This window comes from Schistocerca serialis, chromosome 6 (assembly GCF_023864345.2).
Source record: "Schistocerca serialis cubense isolate TAMUIC-IGC-003099 chromosome 6, iqSchSeri2.2, whole genome shotgun sequence".
NCBI classification, from domain to species: domain Eukaryota; kingdom Metazoa; phylum Arthropoda; class Insecta; order Orthoptera; family Acrididae; genus Schistocerca; species Schistocerca serialis.
Window position 1 is genome coordinate 563,355,876 of NC_064643.1, and position 15,800 is coordinate 563,371,675.

The window sequence follows — 15,800 nt, forward strand, 5'->3', positions numbered from 1 at the left end:
CCTTGCTGTCCATATTTTATGTTGGCAACCTGTCAGGTAATATTAATAGTAAACTTGGACAGCTTCACAGCTGATGAATATCAATAATAAAAATGGAAAAAACTGCATAAATTTCAGTAGTGCAATGATTAATAACTTGTCAGTGTTCAGAAAAGTAAAAGTCTGCACTTTACAAATTGCTGAAAACTGACTTCCATGTCAGTTACTCATCATTTGAATCAGTCAGCTTGTACAAATATCTGTAGGGGTATGAAATTCATTGGCAGGCTACTGGAGAAATGCAGTCACAGTACAAAGAATATTACTGACAAAATGCTCTTGTGACCCATCCTAGAATATTGCCAAAATGGGTGGGACCCATACTGAATGCTGAAAAAGTTACTGTCATATGCTTCACGATGTGCCAACTGTCTCACAAAATCCCACTTATACAGATTCAAGAACCACTATTAAGCAAGGAATCTTGTTATATACCTTAGGCTCCTGTGTGTGTGTCTCATAAGGCTTGCAAAAACAAGATTAGATGAATTACAGCAGGCACTGAGGCATTTAAGTTGTCACTTTTTCTATGCTTTGTAGGCAAATGGAATGGAAAGAGCCTCCCTCCCCACCTCATATGTGGTACAATGGGTATTTACTTCGACTATGCTCTTTATAGCATTACAGCAGGCACTGAGGCATTTAAGTTGTCACTTTTTCTATGCTTTGTAGGCAAATGGAATGGAAAGAGCCTCCCTCCCCACCTCATATGTGGTACAATGGGTATTTACTTCGACTATGCTCTTTATAGCGGTTTACAGAATACAAATGTAGGTTTATAAATGATCATCTATTAGATACAGTCAATTCCATATGCATTGTGGTAGTGATCTTTCAGTCACATAGATAATAAACATTGCTAAAAGGCAGAAAAGCTACAAATTAGTTAAACACCGTGGTCTTAAAGGAACATACTGAAACTTTGTTACAGTTCACCTGTGAGATTAGTAGAACTTCCCCAGCTGCATAAATTCGATGTAAGTGGCAGGTCATTGCCTTTCTGAGAAATGTGGTAGTGGTATATGCCATGGACGTGGCGGGACACCACAGCCCATGTCAAAAGAAAGCACTGCTTTCCTGGTCAGTGCGTGGGCAGCAAAACAAATGCTAATGGATAGATGGACCTGTGAATTTGGTCACACACACACACACACACACACACACACACACACACACACACACACACACACACACACACACGTGTTGGTGTGTCATAGAGAACATGTTGGTGTTTCGTAAAGAATTAATATAGATTTCTTTCTTCTTGGAACTATTTGTATTCTCTGATTTTCATGTCAGCAAGGTGTGGGTGCTGATTCTTAGACATAATAGTTTTACTTGTTGGTATTCATTTATCATAAGTGTTATGTATTGTCCCTTAGTAATTCGTATGTTCCTTTATCAGGAAAAACATACACAATGTTAGGAGACAAAAAAGAACCTGGTATAATACCTCTGACAGTTTCTGCGATGTTTGATGCAATGCAGCGATCAAGTGGACGTGAATTTCTTGTAAGGTAAGCTAAAAAAATAGTGATATTTGACTCTGCTGAGTTACTGAACTTTATATTCTAGCATTAACTGGTGAAACTGCTTCACAGAAGCATACATATTGTAGGGAGAGAACTGTCTTATTGATTGCTGGCTTATTTGTTGCACTCGTTCAATATTTTAGTGAAGATTAGAGAAATCACAGTATTTTTTACTTACAAGAGTAACTGATGAAGACAGCAACATAAAAGAATCAGACATAGTTTTAAACTGGAAATTACAGGAGGAAGGGGTGGGGGAGGAGTATGTTAATCTATAACCCTTCAACAGTTAAATACTTGGGTTTACCGTTCGCGATGAATGTCCCTTTCATTGTCACTAACAAGGGAACATTTCCAGGTGTAAATAAGCAATCATGATGAACCTTGTTGGGTATGTAGAGGGGTCAAAATAACGCAATATGTATTTTTTGTTTTTCCTCAGCTGGACTTTTAAGAGGTAAAACATACCCTGAAAGGTAACTGGCATATTAGGTTTCGAGAGAATGTCTTCGAAAAATGATATATAAAATGTTCCATATAAAAGTTGAAATCTGATTAACAGTCTTGGGAACTGTATAATCAACTTTTGTAATAATTTGAGATTTTCCAAAATACTCCACCACCATTAATAAATTTTAAAAAGTTAAAAAATTTGTTATAGCATAAATTAAAGAAGCTTTCGCACCATATACATAGATGTGTAATAAAACTGGTTCCTCAAATACCATTTTTGGAAAGTAAGCTGTACATAATAGGCTGTCGGCATATTTTCAACATACCGAATTGAAATAGCTGAATGTTCATTATTTTTGTAAATAAATTGTGGAGTTGGAAACAGGGTCGTGTCCCAGAAAGGAAATTTTTCAGGAGAGACAAACCATGTTACTAAACAATGGGTTTAAGCATGGTGTAGTGGAATATTTATGTAGCAGTTGACCCCGGGGTGAAATAATATATGTCTTAAAACATATTCTAGCCACAGATTGCAGCGAGTAATCCAGTTTGAGTGCACTGGAGATGACCTTTCTTTCTTTTTTTTTTTTTTTTTTTTTTTTTTTTTTTTTTTTTTTTTTTTTTTTTTTTTTACATGTGATGTAGATGAGGCAACTAGTGTTCTGTTTGCAGTGGAATAATTGTTATGCAAGTTTATATTATTCATATCTATTGTAGCAATGAAAGCGTGTTTCAAGCATACAGATCTAGTTTCGTGTTTTCTTATTGGAACAGGTCTCAGGACATGGTCTCCGCTCTAGCTCGAAACCCATCTAAAGAGCATGTCTGTTGATGAGACATGATCCCCTGTTATACCAAACAATGCATACAGATATGGTGATTTGATATCTTCAGTAAATGTAATTTGAAAAGTGGACTGATCCCCTTTCCAACTCAATAATTCAATTATTTATTTTATGTATTTTTGTTTTATATTTTAAACTGTTACTGTGATACAAAATAATTACAGTAATGATAATCTGTAAAGAAATGTATGAAAAATAACTTCTTTTACACCATGCACATAAAATAAATGAAATTTCTACAAGTAATATACATTACAGACAACATAAAATAAAATTCAGCAGGATTCTCAAATCGCGGCAGGTGGTCCTCTAAATATCGCGATTTGTACAAGGCATATTTCAATGCACTGGAAAATGTTGGTGAAGAGGGAAAATGTTGGTGAAGAGGATTGATTACATTATAGTGGTGGCAGTTTGATTGTATTGTTTCTCAATTGCAGATTGATATCGCAATAATTCAGCAGAACTAAATCTGAAAATCTTTGGACTATATTCTTCCAACATTGAAAGCCATATGCCCCACAGCTGTACCTGTGTCATAGAGCCTTCTGGGTCAGCAAATAAGTTTATTGTCCTCAGATACAATGCACAAAACAGTTTTTTCACACTTCACACTGCCCCCCCCCCCCCCCCCCCGCCCTCTTTCATACTTTCGAAATAAACTAATAGTGTTTGGTCCAAGAATTTGAGAATCTCTTTCTGAAGCCCCAAATGTTCTTTTGACAGCTTCAGAATCTAATAAACTAACAGTAACTAGGTTGAAACACCATGAAAGAAGTTTCTTTCCCAGTGTGAGGTAAAAATATGTATTATTGATAGCTTCTTGGGGTGACCAATGTGAAAGAATAGATTTGAGCGTTGTACCCAAGAACAAGAAAGTTGTTAATCTGGTGATACGAAAAGGCTCAGCGGGACAGGCATATCCATTGGGCATGTATGGCATTCGACGTTGGAAGAACTTTGTGGGGAGATTTCTTGGATCTACCGTATTTACTCGAATCTAAGCCGCACTTTTTTACCGGCTTTTGTAATCCAAAAAACCGCCTGCGGCTTAGAATAGAGTGCAAAGTAACCGGAAGTTCTATAAAATGTTGATAGGTGCCGCCACAATTAACTTCTGCCGTCGAATATATGTAGCACTACAGAGGCATGCTTTGCAGGCACAAAGATAAATACTGGCGCCAAAACCTCTGCGTCAGTAAATAAATTAAGGTGGAAGACGAGATTTTTTCTCCTCCCCGAGTTTCGACCACTGCACTTTCATACATTATCCAACGAAGTAAATACAAATTCCGTATTGTTCATCTTCGAATGTAGCAGCCTTTCAATGTACTACGAAAATCCGACTGGCAAGACTGTTTGGGATGTTTGTCAATATGGCCAACTCTACGTTCGTAATTTTTTCCCACTTTTGACAAGAGATGGTTGCTAATACGAACTTTTATGAATTGTGAATCACATGCAGTATTCTCTTCACCATCAGAATAATACGAATATAAACATTTTGCCACGTATTCTTTCGTGTTTGCTGCTATCTCATTTAAATCCTGTCTGCCTAATAAACTACGAAACTAGAGTGAGACAACAGCAAACGCGGAAGAATATACATATCATGCCATGTTTATATTCGTATTATTCTTATGCCGAATAGTGATACAGTCAGATATGAAGCACGACAACTGACTAGATTTTTAAATCTAAGATGACTCTAATTTCTGTGCAGAATGTAATGTACTAAAGAGGCGTCTGCAAAGATTTTCAAACGAAGAAAAATTTTCGCTAAACTCTTCTTCACATCTTCTATCACACGCAGTCTATTATTTGGTTCTTGTTGATTATTATCAAAGAAAGCAGCAGCGTAAGTAACAACAAATAAGTCTATTGTCATTGTTTCGCTAATGAGACGATTCCTCTCTCTCTCTCTTTTTTAAAAAAAATTGGAAGCGGCGGTAGCGCGCACAAAAGCAAGACATGCCGCAAGCGGCAACAGGTCGTAAACACTCATTATCAAAATGCGACAAACAATGCATGACACAGCCCAATAATGCATTTTCAGCTTAGAGTGACGTAAACATCTATGACAAAGAGAACGGCACTTATCAGATCAAAGAAAAATAAGCAATCAATTCAAACCAGACGAAGCACGTGGAAAAGGAAGGGTACCCGTATAAATCCGGACGGAGCGCCTGACGCATAGCAATGGCTACCTGGTAAAGCTTAACTGCTAAGCTTATGACTCGAACTAAACTACTGTAGCTGTATCGTCATTCATTCAACCTAAATTGTGTCTCATATTACAATGGACCAACTTTGTTTCGATTTGGAGGTGCGGCCTAAAACTTTTCTCTCCCCTTGAATTTCGAGTCTCAAATTTCAGGTGCGGCTTAGAGTCGGGAAATTTTTTTTTTTTCCTTGATTTCGAGTCTTATTTTTCGGGTGCGGCTTAGATTCGAGTAAATACGGTAGATCTGCTGTATGATTACAATGTCAATCTCCACTTGGGAAACAATATACTCAAGTTGCAGCCATTAGTACCTAATCAGTTCACTTTGCCAAGGTTCTCAAATATGTCTGATAGAAATCAGGATATTTATGGGATCGCCTGCCACGATTTGAGAAACCTGCTGAATTTTGTTTTGAATTGTCGTCCGTCATGTGTATTATGTGAGTAAATCTAATTCCTTCTGTGTGCGTTGTGTGTAAAAAAGGTCATGTTTCAATCATTCCTTTATGTATTACCATTATTACAAAGATTTTGTATCATGAGTTCGTTATTATTTTCAATTGATAAAATGGCCATAGGTGAATTGGTAAAATAAAAAACAAAAAATGAATTTAAAACAGAAAACAAAAAAATTAAAACAGAAAACAAAAAATTGAAACAGAAAACAAAAAATTGAAACATAAAACAAAAAAATTGAAACATAAAACAAAAAAATTGAAACATAAAACAAAAAAATTGAAACATAAAACAAAAAAATTGAAACATAAAACAAAAAAATTGAAACAAAACAAAAAAATTGAAACATAAAACAAAAAAAAGTAACTAGAATAATAATGAACATATATAGATTTGTACATACATTTGACGAATGGAAAAACTGGTAGAAGCTGACCTCGGGGAAGATCAGTTTGGATTCTGTAGAAGTATTGGAACACGTGAGGCAATACTGACCCTACGACTTATCTTAGAAGCTAGATTAAAGAAAGGCAAACCTACATTTCTAGCATTTGTAGACTTAGAGAAAGCTTTTGACAATGTTGACTGGAATACTCTCTTTCAAATTCTGAAGGTGGCAGGGGTAAAATACAGGGAGCGAAAGGCTATTTACAATTTGTACAGAAACCGGATGGCAGTTATAAGAGTCGAGGGGCATGAAAGGGAAGCAGTGGTTGGGAAGGGAGTGAGACAGGGTTGTAGCCTATCCCCGATGTTATTCAATCTGTATATTGAGCAAGCAGTGAAGGAAACAAAAGAAAAATTCGGAGTAGGTATTAAAATCCATGGAGAAGAAATAAAAACTTTGATGTTCTCCGATGACATTGTAATTCTGTCAGAGACAACAAAGGACTTTGACGAGCAGTTGAACGGAATGGACAGTTTCATGAAAGGAGGGTATAAGATGAACATCAACAAAAGCAAAATGAGGATAATGGAATGTAGTCGAATTAAGTCGGGTTATGCTGAGGGAATTAGATTAGGAAATTAGACACTTAAAGTAGTAAAGGAGTTTTACTATTTGGGGAGCAAAATAACTGATGATGGTCGAAGTAGAGAGGATATAAAATGTAGGCTGGCATTGGCAAGGAAAGCGTTTCTGAAGAAGAGAAATTTGTTAACATCGAGTATTGATTTAAGTGTCAGGAGGTTGTTTCTGAAAGTATTTGTATGGAGTGTAGCCATGTAAGGAAGTGAAACATGGATGAAAAACAGTTTGGACAAGAAGAGAATAGAAGCTTTTGAAATGTGGTGCTACAGAAGAATGCTGAAGATTAGATGGGTAGATCACATAACTAATGAGGAAGTATTGAATAGGATTGGGGAGAAGAGAAGTTTGTGGCACAACTTGACTAGAAGAAGGGATTGGTTGGTAGGACATATTCTGAGGCATCAAGGGATCACCAATTTAGTATTGGTGGGCAGCATGGAGGGTAAAAATCGTAGAGGGAGACCAAGAGATGAATATGCTAAACAGATTCAGAAGGATGTAGATTGCTGTAGGTACTGGGAGATGAAGAAACTTGCACAGGATAGGGTAGCATGGAGAGCTGCATCAAACCAGTCTCAGGACTGAAGACCACAACAGCAACATATAGATTTTAACTGGGCATACTGAAAATACTCAGACAGCACAGTGTGTACAGCTTACTTCCAAAAAATGGTATTTCAGAAACCAGCTTTATTACACATAGATGTATGTGGCTTGAAAGTTTCCTGTTGCAACAAAAGTTTTTATTTTTCAAAATAATTAATTCTAAAAAATGATGATGAGGATGGGGTATTGCAAAATTTAACATTATTTCAAAAGCTGACTTTCAAAAATGTTAATTATATTTCAACTTTTATATGAAATTCATTTTTGTATACAAACAATGGAAAATCAAGGATTGAATGTAACAACATTATGTTAAGGATAGTTGCTACTTACCATATGATGGAGATGCTAAATTGCTGATAGGCACAAGAAAAAGACTACAGAATGAAATGTTCACTCTGCAGCGGAGTGTGTGGTCATATGAAACTTCCTGGCAGATTAAAACTGTGTGCCGGACTGAGTTCGAGTCTTGGTTGGGCACACAGTATTAATCTGCCAGGAAGTTTCAACAAAAACACTGTCGGAAAGTGAGCTTTTGACCAGCAAGGCCTAGACAAAAATTCTTTCTTTCTTTATTTCTTTCTTTGTTTCCTCCTATCCTTCCTTCACGTTGAAATTTGAGGTTCCTCTTTGTTTCTTGTTTCTCCCTGTGTTCTCCTAAAGGCCGACCCATGTGTCTGGCGTGTAACAAATGATTGTGTAATGCGTAATTCCCAGCCCCAGGTTGACAGGTGAGGTACCTCTGGTAAGTTCCAAGCCCAGAGAAAGGTGATTTCCTGATCTGCTACTTTCCCAAATTGCCAGTTGGTTCCTCTGTCAGGAGTCTGGGAGGTGTGAACGATCACCTAAGGCAGGTGAGCGTGTCCTGCCAAAACCTAGCCAAATGTGTTACTTGTGGTTGGGATGCTCATGTGGGCAATTGTCCACCTCGTTATCCCTGCTGTATTAATTGCAGTGGCAACCAGGCAGCCTCATCCTGAGAATTTCCCATGTATCTTGATGAGCGGGCCATCCAGGAAATCTGGGTGGAGGAAAAAGTGACTTACCCTGTCACTTGCAAGCTGTTGGCTAGTCGAAAGCCCAGCGTTTCACCATATGGCACTTACAGTACTGTTCTTGCTACACCTTGTTCCACAATGGACATGGCCACGCAGACTTGAGACCTCAAATTCAGCACCACAGTTGTAAAATCGCTCAGTGTCATGGTAGCATACCTGTCTCCTCCTCCTCCTCCTCCTCCTCCTCCTCCTCCTCCTCCTCCTCCTACAGCTGTGAAACGAGCCACCATATTTTCACCTCAGGTGGCAAAAATCACTTGCTACACAACTGGCAGGCCAGAAAGGATAGAAGGAATACTAACACGAAGACTTTTTATGTCCCTATAACCAACAGACGTTTGAGTCTTCATCTGCCAACCGCAAAGGCTCCAAGAAATCAAGCAAAGGCAAACGGTCTTTTCCTCCGCTGGCTCAGAGATTGTCTTCAAAGGTGTCGTTGTGTGGTACCCTCACGCAGCTAACCTCCGTTCTGCCTGCGTGCAGTGCCAACCATTTTACTGGCCTGGAATTCACTGACCAACCGAGGGAGAATGCAGACACCTCTGTAGATGGCATGGAGCAGTATCCTCCAGCCTCTGCACCCTGTTGCAGCGAATTTTCAAAGGCTGGCATTCGGCAGCTGCCGAGGTGATAACACTTCATTTTTTCCCTCGTCTTCTTTCCCAGTCACGACTTCGCCAATGGAACATTCCACCAAGGAGGAATCACAGCTGTCCTTGTAATCTCAGTGTTTACTTGTTTCCTGCCTCCAGGAAACAAAATTGCGTCACCACGACTGCTTTGATGTCTCGCATTTCTTTCTGGTCCACTTTGACCTCCCTCCCCCCTCTCTCCCACCCCCCTCTCCACCCTTTTCCCGCCCTCATTCCCCAGAGGGCGACATTCTATCTGCTGGGGGAGTCATGCTCCTCATTCAGGATGACTTTGATAGTCTGACCATCTCACTGAACACCCGGCTGCAAGCTGTTGCAGTCCACATTTTCCTTCCTCGCTTCAGTTTTTCCCCTTTTACTGTCTACATTCCTCCGTCACTCGGTGTCACCAGGGCAGATTTTCTCCAGCTTATTGGTCAACTCCCTCACCCCTGTTTGTTGCTCTGTCATTTTAAAGTGCACCATCCCCTTTTGGGCTCTCTCAGAACGCATCAGAGAGGTGCCCTCTTGTTTGATCTTCTCAGTCAGCTCAACCTCGTCTGCCTTAACACTGGAGCACCCACATATCTTTCAGACTCCACGCACACCTATTCCGTTCTGGACCTATCCTTCTGCACTGCCAGCTTGCCCGTCACCTCTAGTGGCCCATTATCTCTGACATGTACTTGAAGTGACAATTTCCCATGTGCTAGCCGTTTGCTGACTGCTACCCCACCTACATGTAAACCTAATTGGCAGCTTTCTAAGGCTGACTGGAGGCTTTTTTAACTGTCATTCTATGATGGCAAACTGCATCTGTTGTAAACAGTTGCGTGTGCAGTGTCATCGTATTCTTCAGAATAGCAAAAATGCTAGCTGGATCTAATTTACTAGTTGTTTTAACATTTCCATTTCCTCTTCAATCATGTGGGCCAACCTGTGATGGCTCTCTGGGACTAAGATCCATTCTCCAGTTTCGCTCTGACTGCAGCAGATTATGTCATTGTGGACCCTATTGTTATCACCAACGCCTTGGGCCTCTATTTTGTGGAGATTTCAAATTACACCCACCATCACCCTGCCGTCCTCCATCAGAAACAAGTGGAGGGCACTTGAGTGAGACACTTCTCCTCTCAGAATCGTAAACACTCCAATGCCACCTTTACTGTGAGGGAGCTGGATCATGCTCTCACCCCTCCTGATTGTATGCCCCAAGGCCGGACAATGTTGCAGCACCTTTCGTTTGCAGGCCAGCGCTTTCTTCTGCACCTGTACAACTGCATCTGAGCAGAGGGCATGTTTCTCGGATGTTGGCATGAAGCCACTGTCATACCCATACCTAAGCCCGGTAATAACAAACACCTTCCTTTTTGCTATCGCCCCATTTCTCTCAACAGCTATGTTTACAAGGTGATGGAATGTACGATTCATGCCCAGCTGGTACGGTGGCTCGAACCTCGAAATTTACTAACCACTGAAAAGTATGGATTTTGAGCACACCATTCTGCAGTTGACCATCTCATCACTTTGTCCACCCATGTTGTGAATGGTTTTCTGCAGAAATCACAGACTGTGGCCATGTTTTTTGATTTGCAGAAAACCTATGCCACCTGCTGGAAATTAGATTAGATGTACTTTCATTCCAATTGATCCGTAGTGAGGAGGTCCTCCAGGATATAGAACATGTCAGAAAAACAATAATACGAGCTCTAAAAAGTATCCGACCTTTGATTTTCCCGTGCAAAATAGAGATGATAGTGCGGCACCACTGTACACAGGAAAGGAAGAGACCTATGTGTGCATGCGTGAATTTGGTCCCCGCCTTCCAGCACGTCAGTCACTGCCTGTTGGTCACTGAGTGAGGTGCTACACAATGTGTTCGTCGGATTACCGATTCTCTCAAGACGATTGAATGCGTTGAGCAACGATACTGCATTAAATTTTGTCAAAACCTTGGTGATTCTCGAGGCGAAACAATTTGTAAGATTCAGCAGGTGTTTGGAGAAGATGTGATGGGTGTAACACAAATTAAGGAGTGGTTCAACTGATTCAAAAATGGCCGCACAGTAGTGGAGAATGACCGGCGTTCTGGCAGGCTCCAAACTGCTTGGAGTGCAGCTGTTGTTGAGAGGGTGCAAAATTTGATGATGGCAGATTGTCGTTTGACCATGTGGGAGATTGCCCTGGAGGTTGAAATGAGTAAAGATTCTGCACATGCAATTTTGCATGATGATTTGAACATGCACCGAGTGGCTGCGAAATTCATGCCCAAGTAGTTGTCGCCAGAACGAAAATACCTCCGTTTCGATGTTGCATAGGACGTTCTGGACACCACCAATACTGATTCTGGGTTTCTGAACACTGTGCTAACTGGAGATAAGTCATGGGTGCACAGGTACGACCCAGAAACAGAAAGACAGTTGTGGCAATGGAAGCATCCCGAGTCTCCAAGGCCGAAGAAAGTGCGGCAGGTGCGAAGCAAAATCAAGGTGATGCTGACTGTCTTCTTTGATGTCCGTGGAATTGTATGTCACGAATATGCACCAGAAGGACAGTGACAAAGGAGTACTATCAAGATGTTCTCCAGCGACTCCGTGATGCAGTTCGGCACAATAGACCAGACATGTGGACGGCGAAAAACTGGCAACGGCATCACAACAACGCCCCTACACATTCATCCCACTTGATCCAAAATTTCTTGGCCAAACATGGAATTACAGCCGTTCGCCAACCTCCCTACTCTCCAGACATGGCTCCTTGCAACTTCTGGTTGTTTCCAAAATTGAAGACGCCACTGAAAGGACCTCATTTTGAGAGTAGAGAAGAGATAACGTGGAACACGACAACGTAGCTGAACATCATTCCAGAAGAAGACTTCCAAAGGTGTTACCAGCAGTGGAAGGATCGGTGGGCTAAATGTGTGCAAGCACAAGGGGCCTACTTTGAAGGGGATTAGGGTCCCAACCCCATCAGGTATTCGAAACATTTTTTTCTGGCCAAAGGTCGGATACGTTTTAGACAGGCCTCGTACATATCAAATATTTAAAACTAAAACAAATAAGCTAATGTACCTTTCACAGGTCGCAAGTGGAATGACCACCATTCTTTTTTTTTTTTTTTTTCCTTGAACGGTATAAGAAAGGATCATTTTACAACACTCATTTACTTAAATCGCATTAATGCACTGAATTTAAAATTAATTTTTTTTTTTTTTAAGTTTCATTTATGCGGACACACACACACACACACACACACACACACACACACACACACACACACACACACACACACACAGTTGGTTCTACTGACAAGGGAACCTCCCCATCTCACCACCCTCAGATTTAGTTATAAGTTGGTACAGTGGATAGGCCTTGAAAAACTGAACACAGATCAATCGACAAAACATGAAGAAGTTGTGTGGAACTATGAAAAAAATAAGCAAAATATACAAACTGAGAAGTCCATGCGCAATATAGGCAACATCAAGGACAGGTGTTAGCTCAGGAGCGCTGTGGTCCCATGGTTAGCGTGAGCAGCTGCGGAGTGGAGGTCCTTGGTTCAAGTCTTCCCTCGAGTGAAAAGTTTAATTTTTTTATATTCAGACAATTATCAAAGTTCAGGCACTCACACATAATCAATTTTGCTCTCCAAAATTCCAGGACATGTTCAGATTAGCTTGGACATATGCAGGATTTGACGATCTACACAAGAAAAAATTTGAAAACGTTAAAAACCGTTAAAAAACATATGTTTTGACAGAGCACAGGGAAAAATGTGAAACTGTTGCATTCATTTGTTGCAGTTTATGTGACACACTCCTATGTTTTCATCACTTTTTTGGGAGTGATTACCACATCCACAAGAAAACCTAAATCGAGCAAGGTAAAACCCATTCGCCAAGTGTACAAGTTAGGTGGGTCGACAACATATTCCTGTCATGTGACGCACATGCCGTTACCAGTGTCGTATAGAATATATCAGACATGTTTTCCTGTGGAGGAATCTGTTGACGTATGACCTTGCGATCAAATGTTTTCGATTCCCATTGGAGAAGCACGTCCTTTCGTCTACTAATCGCACGCTTTTGCGATGCGGTTGCAAAACACAGACACTAAACTCATTACAGTGAACAGAAATGTCAATGAACGCATGGACAGATCATAACTTTGCGAAAATAAACTTTTCACTCGAGGGAAGACTTGAACCAAGGACCTCTCGTTCCGCAGCTGCTCACGCTAACCACGGGACCATTATCCTTGATGTTGCCTATCTTGCGCGTGGACTACTCAGTTTGTATATTTTGCTTAATTTTTTCATAGTTCCACACAACTTCTTCCTGTTTTCTCGATTGACCTGTGTTCAGTTTTTCAAGGTCTATCCACTGTGCCAACTTATAACTAAATCTGAGGGGGTGCGATGGGGAGGTTCCCTTGAGAGGAATTCATCAATGGAGTAGGGGTTGGCCACCAATAAATCCTTTGGGATTATCTTAAACTGAATTTCATTGGTTGTTAAGCTTTTTATGGCTGCTGGCAAGTTATTGAAAATTTGTGTTCCTGAATCATACACACCTTTTTGTGCAAGAGTAAATGACTTTAAAACCTTGTGAAGATTATTCTTATTTCTAGTATTGATTCCATCAACTGAGCTGTTGGTTTGAAAAAGTGATACATTTTAATGAGAGATTTCATAAAGGAATAAATATATTGGGAAGCAGTAGTTAGTATCCCTAGTTCCCTAAACAGGCCAATGCAGGATGTTCTTGAGTTCACCCCACATATAATTCTTACTGCCCATTTTTGTGCCCAGAAAACTTTAGCTTGGTTTGATGAATTACCCCAAAAAAAATCCCAAATGACATTATGGAGTGAAAGTAATCATAGTATGCCAGCTTTTTCGTTTTTATGTCCCCTATGTCTGACAGAATTCGCATTGCAAATAGAGATTTGTTTAGACGCTTCAGCAGTTCTATGGTGCCCTCCTCCCAGTTGAAATTATCATCAACCTGTAATCCCAAGAAGTTAACACTGTCCACTTCTTCTATCTGCTTGTCATCACACATTAGGCATATACTTGTGGGGCACCTCTTACAAGTTCTGAACTGCATGTAATGTGTTTTTTTCAAAGTTTAGTAACAAAGGATTGGCTAGGAACCAGTGATTAATATCCACAAATATTTTACCAGCTGATCTTTCTAAGACTGCACTTGATTTGCTATTTATTGTAATGTTTGTAGCATTGGCAAACAAAAAAAACTTGACATCGGGTAATGTTACTGATGAAAGGTCATTGATATACACAAGAAAAAGTGAGGGCCCTAAGATGGAACCTTGTGGGACCCCACATGTAATTAGTTACCAATTGGATGATGCCTGATAGCTTAATACATGACTTTTTACTAATAACACCCTTTGTTTCCTATCGGAGATATAAGATTTCAACCATTTTGCAGCATTTCCTGTTACACCATAATATTCTAATCTACTTAGAAGGATATTGTTATTTACACAGTCAAATGCCTTTGATAGATCACAAAATATACCAGATGCCTGAAATTTTTTGTGTAATGAATTAAGTACATTTTCACTGTAAGTATAGATAGCCTTCTCAATATCAGAACCCTTTAGAAATCTGAACTGTGACTTTGACAGTATGTTATTTGTGATACGATGGTTATAAGGCCAATTGTACATTACCTTTTCTAAAATTTTTGAGAATGCTACCAAAAGTGAAATCGGACGGAAATTTGATGCTATTTCTTTATCTCTCTTCTTACACAGTGGCTTAATTTCAGCATAATTCAAACATTCAGGAAATATTCCACTGATAAATGACCAGTTACACAGATAGCTTAATATGTTACTTAAATCAGAATCACATTCTTTAAATAGCTTTGTTGATATTTCATCATACCCACTAGATGTTTTTGACTTTAAAGATTTTATGATGGACGTTACTTCTGCTGGGGTAGTGAGGGTCAAATTCATATTATGGAAGTTACTTGAAAATGTCCTGTCTGAGGTAACACATGGTAGCATCTACAGAACCTGACAACCCCATCTTTTCAGTAACGGTTATAAAATGTTTGTTAAAAAGTTCTGCAACACTATACACATCTATCACCACTGTATCATTTACTCTTAATGCTATTTGTCCCTCTTCGTGTGTGGTTCTGCCAGTCTCCTCCTTCACTATATCCCATATTCTCTTTATTTTGTTATCTGATATGACTATCTTTTCTTTGTAATATATTTCCTTTTATGTCCATATTACAGTCTTTAATAGTTTGCAGTATTTCTTGTAATGTGCTATAGCATCAGCATCAAAACTGTTTCGGATTGACAGATACAGTTTTCTTTTTATTTTACAAGATACCTCTATTCCTTGAGTCCATGGCTTCTTTGTAGACTCTGCTCTGACCTTGGCTAGTTTTAGGGGTAAACAGTGTTCAAATAAGGTAAGCACTTTATTAGCAAAAGTGTTATATTTTTCATCCATGTCATGAGCACTGTACACATCACTCCAGTGAATGTCTCTGAGGAGTGTACTAAAAAAATAAAATTTTGGCTTATTGATTACCCTGTTGAGTTCACATTTTCAGATTTTATATCATGTTCAGTAATAACATTTAACAGAAGGAACTGCATGTCATGGTCTGAAAGGCCATTGACTATTGGTTTTGTAATATAATTTTGTTGGTTGGGCTTTTCTTTACAGATATTATCAATGGCTGTTTGTGAGCAATTGCCTACTCTAGTTGGGAACTTTACAGTGGGAATTAAGTTGAGTGAGAGTGTTACTAACTCAAATAAGGTTTGAAGATGATGACTCCCTTCTGCACGCTGCCAAACAGTGGCTCCAACAGGTTGGTCCAGAATTTTACCGTGCAGATATACAGGCGCTGGTTCCAAGATGGCGTAAGGCT

The 15,800-nt window shown here is 39.6% G+C and overlaps 1 protein-coding gene across 1 annotated transcript in view; it reads left to right on the forward strand.

The window, feature by feature from the left end:
* Window positions 1–15,800, forward strand: part of LOC126484423 (uncharacterized) — a 251,771-nt gene that overhangs the window by 32,189 nt on the left and 203,782 nt on the right. Inside the window, exon 3 of the mRNA XM_050107937.1 lies at window positions 1,445–1,556. Within this exon, the coding sequence (XP_049963894.1) occupies window positions 1,445–1,556 (112 nt within the window). The remainder of the gene's footprint in view (window positions 1–1,444; window positions 1,557–15,800) is intronic.